General features: G+C 47.7%; 1 protein-coding gene across 2 annotated transcripts; it reads left to right on the forward strand.

The window, feature by feature from the left end:
* Nucleotides 1-3,730: 3,730 nt before the first annotated feature.
* LOC138748080 (SERTA domain-containing protein 3-like) lies at nucleotides 3,731-14,404 on the forward strand. Of its 2 annotated transcripts, none has more exons than XM_069907773.1 (2): nucleotides 3,731-4,137; nucleotides 8,859-14,404. In XM_069907773.1, exons 1-2 carry the CDS (start codon nucleotides 3,922-3,924, stop codon nucleotides 9,669-9,671), a joined length of 1,029 nt encoding a protein of 342 aa, XP_069763874.1. In that variant the 5' UTR covers nucleotides 3,731-3,921; the 3' UTR covers nucleotides 9,672-14,404. The 2 variants fall into 2 exon arrangements, with proteins under 2 accessions (XP_069763874.1, XP_069763875.1); XM_069907774.1 differs by having other exon boundaries at nucleotides 3,731-4,075.
* The last annotated feature ends 6,222 nt before the right edge of the window (nucleotides 14,405-20,626 follow it).

The raw sequence follows: 20,626 nt of genomic DNA on the forward strand, positions 1-20,626 counted from the left end.
TGCTACGCCAACTGTGGCATGATCACAGATTTTATTTTCCAGGGTGGGGGGAGGGGGATCTAAACCCAGAGGGTATGTTTCAGGTGAGAAGGCAAAGATTTAAAAGGGACCTAAGGGGCTGATTTTTCCACAGAGAGAGTAAACAAGAACAGGCTGATGCCAAAGAAATCTCCGTCTCCCACTGCAGAATGGGCCCCTTGCATAGCCGTGGCCAAGGTGAGGAAGATCCTATCCAGGGTGAACCCACACAAGGCAGCAGGACCAGACAACACACACAGTCATGTACTGAAGGACTGTGCAGACCAACTGACAGAAGTTGTTTCGTACATCTTCAGCAGTCCATCGTCCTAGCAGGTTTCAAGGCAGACACCATCATCCCATTAGCCAAGAGGTTGACAGTAACAGGCCTCAATGACCATTGCCCAATGCACTGACCTGCACCATTATGAAATGCTTCAAGCTCCGTAAATGGTTATATGGTTATAGGGTTAAGTGTCTGGTGATGGTTCACCTGTCAGAGATACTGGACCCATTTCAACTCACCTAGAGATGGAGCCCTTCTGCAGAAGATCTTGTCCTTCCATTCAGTCCTGAACCATCTGGAGAATGAACCATCTGGAGAATGATGGTTCATACGCCAGGCTGCTGTTCATTGAATTCAACTCAGCGTTTAATCCTGTCATACCACAGAGGCTGGTAGAGAAGCCGTCCTCACTGGGACTTTACACCCCTCTCTGTTAATGGATTCTGGACTCCCTAATGGAAAGACCATAGTCTGTCTGTATCGGCAGCAGAACATCATACATCGTCACTCTGAACACTGGTGCACCTCGGGGTTGTCTGCTCCATTCTGTCAACTTTCTGAGGGGTACGGTTGCTCGAGCGAAATGAATCAGAGGTCAATCCACAGGACCACGAGTGTGACAGAGAGGATCTCCAGAGTCTCCCTTCCACCCCTCCGCCCCCCCACATCAATGTGACCTACTGGGATCATTGTTTAAAGAGGGCGTGCAAAATCATTGAGGACCCCTTCCATCCCACACACAGCAACTTTCAGCTGCTCTGACCTGGAAAGAGATCCAGGAGGATCAGAGCCAGAACCACCAGGCTGAGGAACAACTTCTTCCTACAGCCAGTGGGAATGCTGAATGATTGCTACAACAATTCTCTGTGACCTACTATTTATTAATAATATTTATTTTAATATATGTACATACATATGTTCAGTGTATAAGTATGGTTTGTGTGTGCATTATGTCTGTACCCTCATTTTGCATTGTTCTGCACTGTGGACCAGAGAACGCTGTTTCATTGGGTTGTACTGGTACAACTGGATGACAAATAAACTCAAAACAATCTGCCAGAGGAAGCCATTACAGTGTTTCAAAGCTATTTAGATAGGTATATGGATAGGAACATGTTCGAAGGATATAGAATGAATGCAGACACATGGAGGACAACATGGTTAGCATGGACATGTTGAGCAGAGGGGCTTGTTTCCATGTATATAACTATGACCTTGAGATACTTTTTCCTGTGGGCAAGGCAGAATTACCTCTTATTGGCAATGCAAAAAAAAAACTACACAACATACATATGTAAACAAATAAAGAAATGTAAACAAACTGCAAAACAGAGAAGAATCAAAAAGCAATAAAGTGCACAAGTAAAATTCCTCAACTGAGTCCCTGATTGAGTTTGTAATTGAGGAGTCCGATGGTGGAGGGGTAGCAGCTGTTCCTGAACTTGATGGTGCCTATACCTCTTTCCTGATGGTAGCAGCGAGAACAGAGCGTGTGCTGGGTGGTGTGGATCATTGATACTTGCCGCTGCTCTCTGATGGCAGCATTCCCTGTAGATGTTCTTGATGGTGGGGAGGTTTCACCTGTGATGTCTTGGGCTGTGTCCACTACCTTTTGGAGGGCTATATGCTCAAGGATATTGATGTCCTAGTACCAGACTGTGATGCAGCTGGTCAGCACATCTGTAAAAATTTGACAGGGTTTCCAATGTTATAACAAACCTCCACAAACTCCTGAGGAAGTCGAGGCACTGATGTGCTTTCTTCACGATTCCATTAGTATGTTGGGACCAAGAAAGATCACATGAGTCCGTTTAAGTCTGGTTTTCTCTTCCTGAAGACAACATGGGACAATTGTTGTCCTATGACAATGACAAAGAAAATAAGTCCTCATGCCTGGGGACTTGGCTAAACACTAAACCAAGATGGGTTTACTATTGCTTGTGCAGAATCTGGGTTCCACTCGACTGCTGTTTGTGGACCATCCCCGTCCTGATATCTGGAGCCCATCCAGTTTCTGGTCCATCCTAGTACCGATACCTGGTGCCCATCCAGTTTCTGGTCCATCCTGGTTACCAATACCTGGTGCCCATCCAGTTTCTGGTCCGTCCTGGTACCGATATCTGGAGCCCATCCAGTTTCTGGTCTATCCTAGTACCGATACCTGGTGTCCATCCAGTTTCTGGTCCATCCTGGTACCGATACCTGGTGCCCATCCAGTTTCTGGTCCATCCTGGTACCAATATCTGGAGCCACTCCAGTTTCTGGTCCATCCTGGTACTGATACCTGGTGCCCATCCTGGTACTGATACCTGGTGCCCATCCAGCTTCTGGTCCATCCTGGTCCAAATACCTGGTGCCCATCCAGTTTCTGGTCCATCCTGGTACCGATACCTGGTGCCCATCCAGTTTCTGGTCCATCCTGGTTACCGATACCTGGTGCCCATCCAGTTTCTGGTCCATCCTGGTACCGATATCTGGAGCCCATCCAGTTTCTGGTCCATCCTGGTACCGATACCTGGTGCCCATCCAGTTTCTGGTCCATCCTGGTATCGATATCTGGAGCCCATCCAGTTTCTGGTCCATCCTGGTACTGATACCTGGTGCCCATCCAGTTTCTGGTCCATCCTGGTACTGATACCTGGTGCCCATCCAGCTTCTGGTCCATCCTGGTCCAAATACCTGGTGCCCATCCAGTTTCTGGTCCATCCTGGTACTGATACCTGGTGCCCATCCAGTTTCTGGTCCATCCTGGTACCGATACCTGGTGCCCATCCAGTTTCTGGTCCATCCTGGTATCGATATCTGGAGCCCATCCAGTTTCTGGTCCATCCTGGTACTGATACCTGGTGCCCATCCAGTTTCTGGTCCATCCTGGTACTGATACCTGGTGTCCATCCAGCTTCTGGTCCATCCTGGTCCAAATACCTGGTGCCCATCCAGTTTCTGGTCCATCCTGGTACTGATACCTGGTGCCCATCCAGTTTCTGGTCCATCCTGGTACTGATACCTGGTGCCCATCCAGCTTCTGGTCCAAATACGTGGTGTCCATCCAGTTTCTGGTCCATCCTGGTACCGATATCTGGAGCCCATCCAGTTTCTGGACCAGGAGGCACCGGTTTGGACCCCTGGTACTGGACACACAGGGAGCCCCGCAGGCAGAGCCAGGATATGGGGATGCCTGTCTGCAGACAGACCACGTCTGAGTAGCACTGCCTTGGCGACCTGACCCCGGGTGAAGCCGTTAGCCCTGGGACCAGTGGCCATCGCTGGGCGTCCGGGCTCAGACCTGTCACTCAACTCCGTGTGACGTCAGGGACTCACTGGCACGCTATTGGTCGAGACGCTCAAAACCGGGCGGGTCTTAAACTGGCCAATAGGCTTGGATCTTTCCGATATCATAGCAACGGACGTTAAAAATGTAAAATGGCGTTCTCAACGCCAAATTATTTGCTATGGCCACAGAAAGCGATTAGAGGAAACCTTAATTTTAGCAGGTTAATCAGCGGACGTCGGACTTTGCTCGCAGTTGAATTCCAATAAATTTCTTACGTTGCCACACGAAAGTTCCCCTGATTGGCTCGTTCTCCTGTCAATCATGGCGGTCCCGGCTCGGGGCGATGATCGACAGACAGGAGAACCAATCAGGATGGGAATACTCTCCGGTGGGGACCAATGGAGAGCGCCGAGGGGGCATGTGCCTCCGGCCACCGAGGCTTGATCGCCCGGAGCGCGTCAACACGGAGAGTCCGGCGGGGAGCGGACGGTCGGCCGGTGAGGCGATGATGTGGGCGCTGAAAAGCCCCGTGCACGGTCGCTCGAGAGTCAGCCCGCAGGTAGCGGCTCTGGCGGGAACGCGCTTCCACCTCACCGATAGTTTCTTTTTTTGTAAAATAATTTTGCGCCCTGTCGACGCCGAACCGACCGTAACCGGGGACTGGAGCGGTAATCAGGCCCAAATCTCGCTCCAGCCCCCGCCCCGAGCTCGATGAGCAACGGGTCCGGGGAGTTTGGAGCGTGTCGTCGAGGGGAGAAGAGCCGGGGCTTTCTGCGCATGCGCCGCCGGGCAATGCAGGCTGGGAGTTGTAGTCCACCGAATGCAGGCCCCCTTCTCTGCCACTTTTCCGCCCGCCGGTGCATTTTAAGCCGCTGGCTCGATCTGAACACGGTCGGTTTCTCCGAGACAAAGGGTCGCGAGGGTTCAGCCCGCACCTTCCGCCTCTTCAGATGGATGGGGACTCCAGATCCCAGAGTGCAGCGCGCCACCCCCCGGAGGCAGGGAGAAGGGTGGAAAGTACCGGGGGGGGGGGGGGGGGGGGACTGAGCGGCCGAGTGCGCGTGCGCGCTGGCGTCGATGCTGGAGATCTGCCCAGGGTGCAGGGCAGGTGTGGAGTGCTGAGGGATGGTGCTCAGCTGTGGGCATGGGGGCAGGGGAGAGGAGGGCCACATGAAGGTCTGCAGACACCGAGGTTGAAGCAAAAACAATGTTCGAGAAAGTCAGAGGATCAAACTGTAGATCAGCTCAACCGTGATGAAGGGCTCAAGCCTAAAACGTTAGTTATGTATCTTTGCTACATAAAGGACACTTGGGTTTCTCCAACATTGTGTTTTTACTGGGCAAGAGGACAGTTTGTGGGTGGTGGTAACCACTTGACATGGGGCAAGGAGCAATAGATGCACCAGGATCTAAAGGCGAGTTAAGCTGGCAAGCAGAGTAGAAACGCGAGAATCTTATAATAAAATAACATTCCACTCCAAAGGGTAGAGGACTGTCAAGCATTTAGAATCAAAATCTGAAAGGGAGACCCGATTGAAATTTATATAATTGAGAGGCATTGATAGGGTGAACAGTCAGATCCTTTATCCCAAGGTTAAAATGTCAGAATCTGAATTTATTGACGTGAACAGCAGCATCACAGTGTAAATATTTATATAAATCTCCTTACAGAATGAATAAAAAAAACAGTGCAAGAAAAAGTCAAAGGCCCTGTATGTTGTTCATTGTTCACTCAGGAATCTGATCACAGAGGGAAGAAGCTGTCCTTGTGTCAATGAGTTGCAGAGTTTTTCAAAATTCCTTTATTGACATGATAAAATGGGTGTAATCTGCCAAAAGGCAGATTTGCCATCAGCAGAAATTGTCCCGTGCCTCTTACAGTCAGAGAAGAGAAGCAGAAGAGAGTTTCTCCCCATTCCTCCCCCCAACCCCGAGTCACTGAATGTCTGTGTATTGGCCTCCACAATCTTGCAAATGCACAGACTTGAGTCCAAACTATTGGCAACCCAAGCTCCTCTGACATGATCAGAAAGCCTTCAGAGTCTTCTCCACCCTCTTGCATCCCAGTTCCGATGCCTGGTACCTTTACAGCCAGTCTCCAGCGGTCCACATCCTGTTGAGTCCTTTGACTGCAATCACCAACAGCCCGCAGAGCCCCTCACTGATCTGCCGCTGTGGTCATTGACCTGTTCGGGTCATCTCTTTCTAAAGTTAAATTTAGACGTACAGCACGGTAACAGGTCATTTTGGCCCATGAACCTGTGCTGCTCAGTTTATACCCAATTAACCTACACTCTTGGTACATTTTGAAGGAGGGGAGGAAACTGGAAAATCACATAGAAGAGAACGTACAAACTCAGATAGTGAGGAATTTGAACCCTGGTCCCCATCACAGGCGCTGTAAAGAAATTGCATTAACCATGCGACTTCTCAAATGGGAGGGAGTGGTCTCCCTGTTTTCTGGAGTCTCCAACCCCTTGTGGCTGCCATACACAGGCGTCACCATCTTGGGTCCAGACCCTGCGGTTGCAGGATTTTAAAATAAAACACTGACACCTCCTTTAATGGGCTGTTTAAAGCCTATGCATAGCTGTCGCTAGTTGGACTGGGTGGTAGAACCCTGCAGAGATGCGCCACGTCTCCTTTCCCAGCTCTCCACGGGTTCGCACCAGTGCTGCCATTTTATTTGAGTGACTGTCAGAAAAGGGCAAGTGATTTGAGGTCATATTTAGACTTTCAAGAGGTTGAGGTTATGCCAGGGGATTGGTTATTGGTAAAAATAGTAAGGATGGTTTATTCAATGGGGGAGGTTATGACTTGCTGGGTACAACCAGGATTAATACTTGGGTCCCAATATATCAATTAAAATTAAAAAAATATCTGATGCTTTTTGACCAGCTAAATCTTCCCTGCATTTTCTTGTTTCATATATCCAGCAATGTGCTTTTGGTTTCAAAATAATATATCAAGTTGGTGGACAGCTGGCTCAAAGTGTGGAGGATGTCAGGGTGAGTGGCAAGGAGAAAGTAGATAATCTGCTGGGTAAATGGAAAGTCATTGTAATTTAAATGGATTGGGATTGATTGAAGGGTTTTGGTGTTTGGAGGGATGTGGGTGTCTTTAGCCATGAATCACTACACCAAAATTAGAAAGGTAAACATGCAATCATAAAGGACCTGGGAGTGCGTACCCAGAATATTGTGTTCAAGTCTGTTCTTCCCAAAGAAAGAGGACATTTCTGATGTCCTGGAACAAATATGTACAAATTTGGCAGAGAAATTGAGAGAAAGGGATACAAGAGATTCTGTAGAATTTAGTAGAACCTAATTATATTAGTATTGTACAATAGGAACCACCGTAATCCTATTCCCCTCACTTTGTGCCTGTTGTCTCATGGGAGAGGGGATTGGAGACTGGCTTGTGTCTCATCTGTGAGTCTGAACTGCCTTCACCCGAGAGCAGTGGAATTGTTTGCTGTCTTGGCCAATATTTACCTCGTAGCTGAAGCGGTTTATCTCATCTTTATCTGCCACTGTTTGTTGTGCACTAGTTGGCTGCCTCCCTTCCAGCACTGCTGAATATCTTTCTCTGAGTGTGTTTGAGGCAGTATGGAGAGGAAGAGAAGAATAAAGCTGTGGAAGGCCTTGAGGGTTTTGTTGAATAAACTATTCCTCAGGTTGAAGTGGCTTGGTTGGGGTAGATGGACATAATTTAAGTGTGTGTATTATATTGCAGTTGTAAGACTGGCAGACACCTTGGAATGTTATCCAGTTGACGAGTTATTTGTAATGATTTAAAATACACTTGCTGAAGAGAGTTGCTTACTGGGGTTATTGTGAGGAGATCTTGCAAGCATATTGAATTGATAATTGATATTTCCTGTGGGTGCCATTCTGAGGAAAGGGGGAAGCCCGGAGAAGGGTTGTGGCAGAAAATGTAACTGGGTTGGGGGAGTAGGGGAATGTATGGATCTGGGCACTGCCTACTCTTTCACCCTTGGGGAGTGATTTTTTTTTTCCAGAGCTGCCACGGTTTGTGCGAGACATGGGTGAACTCGGAGCTTGCTTGTGTACTTGCAAATTGATGATTGTTACTGGTGGGCAGATGGGGAGAAAAGGGAGAAGCATCCTTATTTATCCATGGTTGAGTTCTGAATTACTGCTGCTATGCTCAGCCAAGGGGGTAAAAAGTTTTCTTCATATCTTTTGAAAACCTCTTGCATTTCATATTGGTATGCACCTGCTGTTAAAATTGCTGGGCTGGTAATTGTTGTTAAAGGGGAGAATATTGGCCAGGAACATGGCAGAACTGTTGAACAGAGCAATCTCCCAATGTCCGCCTTTGTCCTACTGCATCTCATCTCTCCGATGAATTTCAAGAGGCATTCTTGAGACGGATTCAAGGACAAATTGGATAACATCTTCGTCTGGTTGGTGTTGAATTTTTCAGCTTTGGTACCAGTATTTATTACACAAGAACCCAGGGCATGTGTGTTGTGATCTTTGGGCTCCTTAAATCTCTACTCAAAGTTTATGGGCCCCCCCTTCCCTATGAGGCAGTCAATCATGGTGCCTGCAGACTCCAGGCTGTACATTTATTTGGTTTACTCTGTACATCTCTCCTGCTAACTACATAAAAAGCCCTAATGAATGTTTTATGCACCCCCCTGCCCCCTTAAATATGCTGTAGCACCCATTGAGAATGGCTGACCTAGAGCCTAAACCCCTTGGACTCCACGTCCCTGATTTCAAGGACTATCAACAAGCACGTATAATATTGCCTCACGCACGCTAAAGAAGAACCATAAGTACCTGTTCCACCTTGCGTACAAATTCTGCTTATGGACAGACCTAGGTAACAGAACTTGTTCGTAACATGGGGACTGCCTGTGTATATTATGAAAGGTTAAAAAGGTCCAGAGAACAAAGGGTTAAAAGTGGACGAAGTAGAGTCAGATGATCCTTGGAGAAGTGGATTGTGGGTGAGGGAGAATGCATCATCATGTGAGAGGTGGCAGAGACAATGAGGGACACATTGGCTTGTGAGATCAAAGCTTTGATCAGTGACAAGTAGAAATGTAGCTGAACAGCATTTCCCTGCTCCTTCCTCGCCGGAGGGCAGGGGGATGTAGAGGAAGCTAGTTGGAGGATCTTGTGGATTCTGGTTGGGTCAGCCCTATATAGGTATCTCTGTTAGTATTGTTAAGACACTGATGTGTGTTCTAACTGGTCACTAGCCTTTGACATCTACATCATTTAATATCGTCTCTTGCATTGGCAGGTCCCAATGGTTGGGAAGGGAGTGAAGCGGAAACACCATGCTGACTGGGAGCAGGACTCCTTCCAGAATCTCGCCGACTGCCCACAGTCCTACAGCCTCAAGCGGCAGCTGGTGCTCAACACCTCCCTGAACAAAATGCAGAGCGGGCGGGCGCTGCCCGAATTCAGCCTCCGGCGCACCGTGCTGATTGCCAACACCCTGCGACAGATCCAGGAGGAGATCCGGCTGGAGAGCAGCCAGCTAGCACCGGCTGTGACCTCGGACACGGGAGGAGCAGAGCTAGGTGTGCCGCGGGAGCCCGCACCTTCGCGGCTGACCACTGAGAGCTACCCAGCTGGTGATGGGGAAAGCCCAGAGGACTGCATGCTCATCTCCTCCGACGAAGACTTCTCCCTCTCCTCTGCCATTAACTCCATCCTCCGGGACCTCGACATCGTCGACGGGAGCCCCCCGCTGTCGCCCCCACCAGACACAGTGGAGGCGATGGACCTTGGGGGTGAAGGTGAGGTGGGGACCTCTCTCTCAGAGCCTCCTCGACCCTCAGAGTCAGTGTTTGGCAGCTTTGAGATCATGAGCTCCCGATACTTGGTGGGTGTGACCTTGGACGACCTCTTTCTCGACATTGACACCTCTGTGTGTGATTATGAAGCACCGGGGTCTGCTCCCGCCAGCCGGGTGGTCCCCTCGAGCCCAGCTGAAGATTCAGGCAAGAGTTTTCCCCTGTGCAGCTCCTCATCCCTTGGGGCTAGCTCCACTCTAAGGACGGACCTCAATGACCTCGATCACATTATGGAGATCCTGGTCAGTTCCTAAAGAGCCATTTCACTGTGATGGGAATACTGACTGACCTCCACTAGCCAAAGATGACGCCCCCTACCTAATGCCCACCACCAACCTCCTCTCCACCCCCCCCCCCCACACCCCAATCCTCCTTGAAAAATAAAACCCTCCCCATCTCATTACTTGATGGAGGGAATTGCGCATTATATGGCTCACATTTTACTCAGGGCCCTCAGTCAACATGGAGCATCCCCACATCTCCGTGTACAGGTTACAGGAAGTGGGTGGTGGACAGGATGAGGCTGCAATAGATGCAACCTTTTGATGAACCGGTTTGGATGTTCCCATGCCTCTGGGCACCTGCACAAAGCCCCAGGAGAAATGGATCAAAGAGATGCCTGGAAATGTGATCAGGAGATTTTAGTGTTGAATGTGCGTTTTCTCTCGGAATTTTGCTTTTACTGTATGTGAGTTGATTTTAAGGTTTTTTTAAAAATTGAGATTCTACAAGGGAAGACTGATCCTTTCAAGCCTTCATTCATTGTGAAATGACAACATGAAGTTGGATAGTGGAATGAGGCTGATTCCGGGTATGCACTGCTGGACACCACTCCACTTGTCAGTGCTATTAATGGACAACTAGCTCCGTGTAATGGGGTGGGGGGGTGACTTCGAGAGCAGTTCTTCGATTCGTGTTCAAACCACATCAGGTGAATGAGGATCTGAAGTGGTTCTAATCGCTACAGGTTTTGAGCTGTGTAGCACATGTTGCTAAGGGTCAGGTAGCAGGGGGTTGGTGTCGGATTCAACACAACAATCTTGACAAGACCTTGGCACGTTTGCTTAGGTTCCAAGATCGACCTACATATCTACCTCTCCCTGCCTTGTCTGGCTCAGTGCACCATTTTACAGCCTACATTTGCACTGTGGACCCTTCACCTCTTGAGAGGCAGAGTTTGCCATTCTTACCCCAGGTCACCCTCCTGCTGTGATCGTTCCTCTGCCTTATGTTCTGTGTAGCCCGCGGAGGGATTGGGACTCTGATGAGCAGGCTCTCCTTTATCCTGGGGTGGGAGAGGGGTTCTGGGCCTTGTGATTTTTTTTTCCCTTCTTCAATCTACAAGAACAATGCCTTTTGCTGAACTGGGACTCGCTGTGTTCTGGAAAATGAATGGAAACCCTTGGTACATGACAGGACTGGGGACGACCTTGCTTCTTGTGCAGCTTGTGGGTGATCTAAATGCTGTAGTGCTGAAGCACCCCACGCTGATCTTTTTCCCCCTGATGTTACTTGTATTTTTGTTTGCAAAATGACGTTTGGGATTTCTTTGTGCAAGATGCAGGGGGAAAGTCTCTGCAGTTCCCCACCTTTTGATCCTCTTCAATGCAAGGGGTTCTGTACCATTCAGTATTTTAGTCATCTTTAGGGTGTATTGAATATTTTCAGATGTATTAAGGACATGGTGACTGTCCCTGTTTTGTTTTCTAAGAGTTATTAAGGTTAAGCAGCCATATTAATTGATATTTCATTATCGCACTACAGGTGTAGTTACGTATTTTTAAACTTTGTTTCATGACGGCACATTGTATGGGGCAGAGTTTAGCAGTAATTAAGTTGAAATTTTGTACTGGTGTTTGCCACTTTTTGTCTTCCTGTTTATTTTATTTTTTTTTGTGTGGGTGGTTGGGTGGTGGGATCAGGTGGAGTATAAATCTGACGTGAGAAGGCTTGCCTACCTTTCTGAGCCAGCTCCAGAATCCCCTTGTCTGGTATGGGGAAAATAGAGCAGAAAATCTGAAATTGTGATTCAGCTGCCATTAGCAGTAAAAGGGCTTGGTTTGAAATGTCAAGTGCAAGGTGTTCTGCGAGGGAGGGTTTTTCTATCACAGCTTTTGGAAATTGTGAAGCAATAAAGAGTTGTAAGGTGAATCAAGGAAAGTGCCTCTGGGTTCGGCTGCCGACGGCAGACTTGATTGCTGAGGCAACTTGCTGCCAACTGCATGTATGCATGTTCCTGATTGATAGTTTACCGACTTGTTCTTCCGACAGCTTTACTGTTACCCCTACACCTGCCCTGCTTTCGCTGATTTATATTCCATGCATTTGAGCAGCCCAGCGGGGAGGGGGAATCTAGGTGTGCTTTTGAGAGATTTTTTTTCTCTCTCTCTGTCACTTTATCTTGTGTTGGGTTTGCACCTGTGATCTTGAGGCAACTGAGCAAATAGTTTGGCCTTTTTAATGAAGCTCCTTTTCTGTGCCACACACTTGCTCACTCTTCCTGCATGGTGAAGCTTTGCAAAGGATACATCAAATCTCAAAGCCATGCTTTGATTGTATGACTTTTATCTTTTACACTTGCCAGTAATTGTTTTTGTATCATCTGTACAAGACTTGTTTGTGCACACTTACTGACTCTAACCGTTGAAAGCCTTGTTTCAGGAATTTTGTATCACTGGCAATTCTCTCCCAGTAACTTGTAATTAATTGTTCTCCAGCACCCCAGTGTTCTTAATTTAACAGCTGTTTTCCTTTGAACTGAAGTTGTGGGGAGATTTTTAACACCTAAAAACCTCGTGGCCATTCTGATATTGTAAGGTTTGCCTAATTAACTGTTTCTGAAGCTCAGTTCTATACAAGTTTAGCCTTGGACTTTTAATTTAAATGTGACAGATTTACAAAAATAAATGTGTACGTATGGACTAAAATGAGGTGGGGCATATTTTTATGCTTCCTAACCTTGCTCAGTTGGTGTAGCAGGTAGTGCAGTGAAAGCAGTCGGGACTGGGGTTTGGATCCTGCGCTCTCTAAGGAGTTTGTACGTTCTCCCCGTGTTTACGTGGGTTTCTCTGGGGGCTCGGGTTTCCTCCCACCCTTCAAAACATACTGGGGGTTGTAGGGGAACTGGGTGTAATTGAGTGATATAGGCTCACAGGCCGGAAGGGGCTGTATGTCTAACTTTAAAAATTAATTGTAGGTTGAATTGGTTATTGGCATCAGTGGTTGAGAATCTTTTCAGGCCTGGAAAGTGCTGGCCTTTTGTGGCATTCAGTCCCAGGTGCATAGACAGATTTCCAAACCTGACTTGGCAGCTATTGGCTCACCTGGAGCCAAGGCAGCAGTGGACTGGAGTGTTGTCTGGTGCCGTCCTGACTGATCACCGAGTTGTTTTGTACTGTAGAGTGCATCTCCATTCCATTGATGCTGCATTTTTAAGCTGCAACCTGGGCCAAGCCATATTTGGTGCTACACCTTGTCGATTCATTGGCACGACTGCTCTTACTGCAACAGCTTGTTCTTCAAATACAAGATCGGTGATTGGAAATTACAAAAGTCTGCAGATGCTGTGATTGTAGTAAACACACAATAAATGCTGGAGGAGCTCAGCCAGTCATGTAGCACCCGTAGGAGATAAAGAGATATGGCCAACGTTTCGGGCCTGGCCTTCAAGGTGTGAGTAAAAAGCAGGCAGGTGCCTGAATTAAAAGGCTGGGGGTGAAGGGAAGAATGGCCAGGGGGAAGAGTACAGGCCAACAGAAAAGGTTTTAATTGGATATGGATGGGGCACAGGAGAGAGGAAAGGTGACAGTTGACTGGGGGAGGGGGATTGTCTAACCCTGGATCATTTTGGCAGCCGGCGAGCATGTGGTCCTTATCACTTTGGCTCAGGCCTGAAACGTCGGTGAGACATCTTCATCTCTTATGGACACTGCGAGGCCTGCTGGGTTCCTCCAGCTTCTCTGTGTGTTCACATTGATTGGAAATGAACAGGGATGCAAAGACAAAGAATGCTTTGATTTTCCTCCTGTCCATTGGTAGAAATTGTCTTTTTCAGCCAAGGACTGCAGTCAGTGTTGCGAAGAAACGGCAGTGTGGAAAGCTGTCAGCTATGGAAAGAGATGTGTAAGTTAATATGTCAAGTGGGTCCATTCATTGACTGACCTTGTGTGTTTCCACATCCCCCTGCTTTCTCTATTTCGGAGAAACTTTATCTGCACATACCTCTTGTGGCTGCTGTTAATTAGCAATATGTCTTTCCCTTCCCTTCCCAATATCAAGATCACAAGCCAGTGATTAATACTGTTGATCAGTAACGAAGGCCCCAACGTGATTGTTGGAGAGTTGGTGTGTGTGCAAAACGGTCCTGTGCCCGCTGAGAGATGACAATATTGATTTGAGAATTATGTGAATTTTATTTAATGTGAATAGCTATATATTTATGAAAATGTTTAACAAAGGAAGTTTTGCTTGTCTTTGAGAGTATAAATACACATCCTACCTGTAAACAGTTCCACATAAACCCAGCACAACTTCAATTTGGACATCATGGAGGGAGGCAGTGATTTTTTTTTTTAAATCAGTTTTTTGGGGGTCCAGCTCCTCTCCAGCCCTGCTGAAGGAAAATTCTCTCCACGTCAGTCTTCGCCCATGCATGTTCTTCCTAAAACTCTGCCTCCTCTCAAAATAAACCTCATTTACCATTGCATACGAGGAGATCAGAACAAGTTGCTCAAGTCTACTGTCTGGTGCTTCGTGTCTACAAGAAAACGTTGTCCCATGAGGGCAGGGAATGTAGAGGGATCAGTGACTTTGAGTGCACAAGGTGCTTGCGAGTTGGTCTGCAAAAGCAACGTCTGATTGGATGAGTGGTTGTGCTGTGGTTTCGGGTACCAACCGGTCTGTGGTGCTGCTTGAGTGTCTATGCAATTACTGTCCAATTAAAGATGCAGGTATTTACATTTTCTTAAATAAAATTTTTTAAACTAAATCGCACACTTTTGTAGTTTTATTTCTCTGTCGATCACCCTTATTTTGAGATGTTTGCAGCATTTGTCTTGAATTCTGGATGGATTAAAACCAATTCTGCTTCAAAGCAGCATGTCCCTGAACTTGGAGCTTTACCAAGTTATTTTGTGTCATTCCTGTTGTAATAAATGAGACCAGTCAATTTCCACAAAATGCAATGGGGATTCATTGCCAGGCATCTTTTGTGTAGGTGGTTTGTACCCAGGTTATTAATTAGTCAAGTTTATCGTCATCTGATTGTACAAGTACAACCAGATGAAACAGCGTTCTCTGGTCCTCAGTGCAAAACACAGACTCACATACAGACAAAATACATGTGTACGAATAGATATTGTTTTGTGAATATGGGAGTTTTGGAGGGTCAGTGCGAGCAGTTCCTTTGGTCGTTCACTGTTCTCACTGCCTGTGGGATGAACCTGTTCCTCAGCCTGGTGGTTCTGGCTCTGATCCTCCTGGATCTCTTCCCCGACGGGAACAGCTGAAAGATGCTGTGTGCGAGGTGGAAGGGGCCCTCAATCATTTTGCGCCCTCTTCAGACAACGATCCCGGGAAATTACATCATTAAAGGGGAGGGAGACTCCAGAAATTTCCCCTCTGCCCCTCTTTTGGTCCTGTGGATTGACCTCCAATCCACTTTGCCACAGCATCCGTACCCACACTATGATGCAGCTGGCCAGGGCGCTCAAACAGAGCTCCTGCAGAAGGTTTGCACGATGGTGGCTGGTGGCCTTGCCCCCTTCAGTCTTCTCAAGAAGTGCAGTCACTGTTGGGGCTTCCCGTCAAGTGAGGAGATGTTGAGGGTCCACGATAGGTCACTGGTTAAGTGAACTCCAAGGAACTTGGTGTCTCCACTAGAGTTGTCGATGTGTAATGGAGGGTGGCCTGATCATCTTCCACTTGTTCGTGTTATTAATCTTACACCATATCACGTCATTTTCCACCTCTTCTCCAAAGTGTGACTGTGCCTCATTGTCATGGCCACCAGATCTCGAAGCAGCTGACACCCACGGGTTAAACTGATAGCAAAAGGTTACAATGTAGCACCAGGGTGGCCACTGGACGTAGCGGGTGAGACCCCTCATCCCTCTCCATCTTGTCGGGGCCCTTCACCCCTTCCCCATCGTGTCTGGGTCCCCTCACCCCGTCTTATCTGGATGCCTCCCCATCACATCTGGGACCCCTGTCCCTGGGTCCATTTCATCTAGGACCCCCATGGCATTTGAGACCCCTCCCCATCTTATCTGGGGCCCCCTCTCTCCTCGCTGACTGTCTCATTTTGGACCCTCCTTTTGTCTCCCCATCTGCCTTGCCCTCTGCCCCTCCTGCCACCTTCTCATCTCTCTCCCACCAGCCGATCCGTCCAGCCTCTGTCAGTTTCTTTTTAGTTTCCTCCTGCCATTCCAAATGGACAAAAAAATTGAAGCAGTTACAGAAATCTGTGGTAAACCACAGATGTAACTGCAATCCAGTGAGCTCTGACTGAACGTCACGTTGTAGATTATCTTCAGTGATTTGTTGAATGGGTGGCACTAATTTGCCATTTAATCTGGACCTCACAATGAAACCGAGTCTATAGCTATATATTTCTACTGCAGGGAACCTCTAGTCCAGTGATTCTCAACCCTTTTTCTTCCCACTCACATCCCACTTTAAGTAATCCCTAGGCCTTCGGTTCTCTGTGATTAGTAAGGGATTGCTTAAGGTGGGATGCAAGTGGGAAGGGAAGGTTGAGAACTAGACTCAATTGTTTCTGAAATAATTTGCTTGAGAAAAATTGTCATTGGTCCATTTCCCAGAAACCGTTCACATAACGAGTCAATTAGGTTCGATGAAAACAACTGTTTTAAAACTTTTTCTTTCCACCCACATAGCACCTTAAGAAATCCCTTACTAATCACGGAGCTGCGATGGCATAGGGATTACTTACAGTGGGATGTGAGTGGAAAGTAAAAGGCTGAGAACCACTGCTCTAGTCCAACTTCTCTGTAGCGACCAAGTTGTCCACCTAAGCGAGTGACATTTGCCTGCATTTGACCCACGTCCCTCCCAACCTTCTCCATTTACTTGTATAAATGCCTTCTAAACATTATAGTTGTAACCACCTCTGCCATGTTCTCAGACAACTCATTGCATATACCCACCAGCTCCTCAAGGGAAAAAGTTATCCGTTGTCCCCTTTGAATCTTTTCCCCTTGCCTGGTGTATACCTGGTGTTAGCTCGTGCCCTGGGAAAAGACTGTGACCATTCACCTTTTTTTAAAAATTTCTTTAGCCAGAGGGTTGTGGATTTGTGGAATTTGTTGACACATCCAGCTGTTGAGGCCCGATCATTGCGGGAATTTAAGGGGAAGAATGACAGGTACCTAATTAGTCAGGGTATCAAGGGATATGGGGAAAAGGCTGGAATTTGGAACGAGATGTGAGAACAATTTAGCTCAGGGTGGAATTGTAGAACAGACTTGATGGGCTGAATGGCCTACTTCTGTTCCTTTATCTTGTGACCTATTGATGTGTAGATGATGGAAGGAGGGTGGGATGTGGAGAGATGGAAGGAGTGGGAAGATTGCCTGCGTCAAAAGGAATTTCATGCAAGTTCATTTATTATAATCTGACAACTTGACAAAGTAACAAATCTCCAGAATTGCTGAATGCAAACACACACGACACAGTTACCTAATAATCACGTTAATGCAGAGATATAACTTAAAAGAAACAGTGAAACCTTCATTATCCAGCCTTCAACCAACCGACAGCCTTAAGCAAACAGCCAAAAAAATAATGAAAATAAATAGGTAAAAATTACAAAAGTTTAATATTTACACCCTCTCCTGGTTAGTTCATCAATTACACAACATGCAATGTCAAGCAACCGGTAAGTTCACTTATCTGGTATCTACTAATCCCCATAGCTCCTGGATACTGGGGTTTTAATGTATATAACTATTTTGGGCTGATCTACCTGGTTACAGGACACTGTTCATCAATCTCACAGCCTGTGGGAAGAAGCTATTCCCTAGCCTGGCTGTCCTGATGGGAGTGGGTCAAAGGTCCTATGTGCTGGATGGAAAGGGAACTTTTTTTTGGAGTCCATGACTCCCCCTCTCCTGGTTTCCCTTCTGTGGTTTCTGGTTTATTATTCAAGGCAGTGTTCCCCAGATCCTGGAGTTCACTGCGTGGCCTGAGGATTCAGGAAGAGGCCGCTCAGCCCCTTGAATCACCCAGGCTGCTAGGTAAGGTCAGGGCTCCACCTTGTTCCCTTGATTCTTCCAATTAGCCTTGGGAAACAGCCATCCTTGGCTGACTGAGCTCTCCCAGTCCCTGCAATGTGGGGATGAGTCAACTCTGACTTGCTTGTGAGTTCAGCTCCCGCCACCCAACACTCAGCCCAGTTCCCAACTTCTCCTCCTCGTTCCTGCTGGTTCCCAGGATCACTGCAAGCAGGAGAGAGGGTTGGTTCCTCACCTTGCATTACAGAGTGCATTTCACAGCTCAATGCTGTTAGAGTGTCAGTGACCCAGATTCAATCCGTTGCTGTCTGGGTTTCCTTCGAGTGTTCTGGTTTCCTCCCACGCTCCATAGATGTATGTGATTGGTAGGTTAATTGGGTGGCACAGGTATCGGGGGCTAGAAGGATGACTACCATGAAGTATCGGTAAAACTGCTGTCAACTTGGGTTTCTCTGAGCCAGGAGTAAAACACAAATGTCTGCAGACCCTGTGGTTGAAGTAAAATCTCAATGCTGGAGAAACTCAGTGGGACACAGGGCCCTTTATATAGCAAACTTAAAGATACAGAACCAAGGTTAGGGGCTTGAGCCCCTCGCCCTTCATCCGTGCTGCCCAATTTACACCCCATTAACCTACTCCCCCAGTACATTCTGAATGGAGGGGGGAATCCTGGAGAAAACCCAACCCAAGCAGACATGGGAAGAACGTACAAACCCCTTACAGACAGTGCAAGATTCAAACCCTGGTCTAGTCCTGATCGCTCGCACCGTAAAGGCGTTGCACCAATTGTGTCATCCTTCACCGGCATGCGGCTTACAATTAGTCCTTCAGCATCACCCATGGCTCACAACCTGGAGTGGAGCTCAGGGATGGTTCCAAAGGGAAAATAGAGTGAGCTTGCCCATGTGCTGGTTGGAAGACGGGCTCAGAACATCAGTGATATAATTTGGGGTGGCAGGTTTAGTGGAGTGGGTGGCACAACATTTACAGTTGCAGGTTAACTGGATGTCATTGGGCAGCATTTCATTGATTTTGTGGCCCCAAAGCTAATTCTAACCCTTTCCTGTTGCTTTAAACTGCTGAGCGGTTGGAGAGAATCATGACAGACCGAGGGATCCTGCGGAGGGAGACAACGGCAGCGGTGAGGTGAGTGGGAAGACCTGTGTCCTTGCACAGAGATGCTGGAGCTGGGGAGCAGGGGCCAAATGGGGACAGGGTGATCAGCCCAATGCTGTTACAGCGCCAGCAACCCAGATTCTAATCCAGCACTGTCTGTAAGGAGTTTCAGGCGGGAAGCTCAGAGCCCACTCACTCAGCCCATTCTCTGCCCCTCTGTGTCCTCTACTTTGGTAAATTGAAGGAACTGTTGAAAGGTTGAGGCCAATGCATCCTGAAGGACTCTCCGCTGCGGTGAAAGGGTAGAGAGAGGAGGGCTCTGGGAGAGTGGAGAAACCTGACAGGTTATGCAACATCTGTGGGAAGTGAAGAGGTGCAGTCCTGTCCGGGGAGCAGAAACGAAAAGGTCCAGAACAAGCTGTCCAGGAGGAGGAAGGAGGCTGAAGGTGGGAGAAGGGGCTAGCAGTGGGAGTAGAGATTCTTGGTGGAGGAAGTAGGCACTGAGACCGTGGAAGAAGAGTTCGGCATCGTGACATGAGTGGAACTCATTGAGGTGTAGTTAAAGGGGGGGTGTGTGTCTGGGTATGTCTGTGTGTATGTATATATATATCTGTGAGTGTGTGAGTGTGTATGTGTGAGTGTGAGTGTGTGTCTGTATGTGTCTGTCTGTGTGTGTGTGTGTGAGTGAGTGTGTGTCTGTATGTGTGTGTGTGTCTGTGTGTGTGTGTCTGTCTGTGTGTGTGTGTATGTGTGTGTGTGTGAGAGTGTGTGTGTGTGAGTGTGTGTCTGTATGTGTCTGTCTGTGTGTGTGTGTGAGTGAGTGTGTATGTGTGAGTGTGTGTGTCTGTATGTGTGTGTGTGTGTGAGTGTGTGTCTGTGTGAGTGTGTGTCTGTATGTGTCTGTCTGTCTGTGTGTGTGTGTTTGTGAGTGTGTGTCTGTATGTGTATGTGTGTGTCTGTGTGTGTGTGTCTGTATGTGTCTGTCTGTGTGTGTGTGTATGTGTGAGTGTGTGTGAGAGTGTGTGTGTGTGAGTGTGTGTCTGTATGTGTCTGTCTGTGTGTGTGTGTGAGTGAGTGTGTATGTGTGAGTGTGTGTGTCTGTATGTGTGTGTGTGTGTGAGTGTGTGTCTGTATGTGTCTGTCTGTGTGTGTGTGTGTCTGTGTGTGTGTGTCTGTATGTGTCTGTCTGTGTGTGTGTGTATGTGTGAGTGTGTGTGAGAGTGTGTGTGTGTGAGTGTGTGTCTGTATGTGTCTGTCTGTGTGTGTGTGAGTGAGTGTGTATGTGTGAGTGTGTGTGTCTGTATGTGTCTGTCTGTCTGTGTGTGTGTCTGTGTGTGTGTGTCTGTATGTGTCTGTCTGTGTGTGTGTATGTGTGAGTGTGTGTGAGAGTGTGTGTGTGTGAGTGTGTGTCTGTATGTGTCTGTCTGTGTGTGTGTGAGTGAGTGTGTATGTGTGAGTGTGTGTGTCTGTATGTGTGTGTGTGTGAGTGTGTGTCTGTATGTGTCTGTCTGTCTGTCTGTGTGTGTGTGAGTGTGTCTGTATGTGTGTGTGTGTGAGTGTGTGTCTGTATGTGTCTGTCTGTGTGTGTGTATGTGTGAGTGTGTCTGTATGTGTGTGTGTGTGTCTGTGTGTGTGTCTGTATGTGTGAGTGTGTGTGTGAGTGTGTGTCTGTATGTGTGAGTATGTGTGAGAGTGTGTGTGTGAGTGTGTGTGTGTGTGTGAGTGTGTGTCTGTATGTGTGAGTATGTGTGAGAGTATGTGTGAGAGTGTGTGTGTGTGAGTGTGTCTGTGAGTGTGTGTGTGTGTGTGTGTGCATTTACACACACACCTGCCGAAGGGTC

The sequence above is a fragment of the Narcine bancroftii genome, chromosome 13, assembly GCF_036971445.1.
Source record: "Narcine bancroftii isolate sNarBan1 chromosome 13, sNarBan1.hap1, whole genome shotgun sequence".
NCBI classification, from domain to species: domain Eukaryota; kingdom Metazoa; phylum Chordata; class Chondrichthyes; order Torpediniformes; family Narcinidae; genus Narcine; species Narcine bancroftii.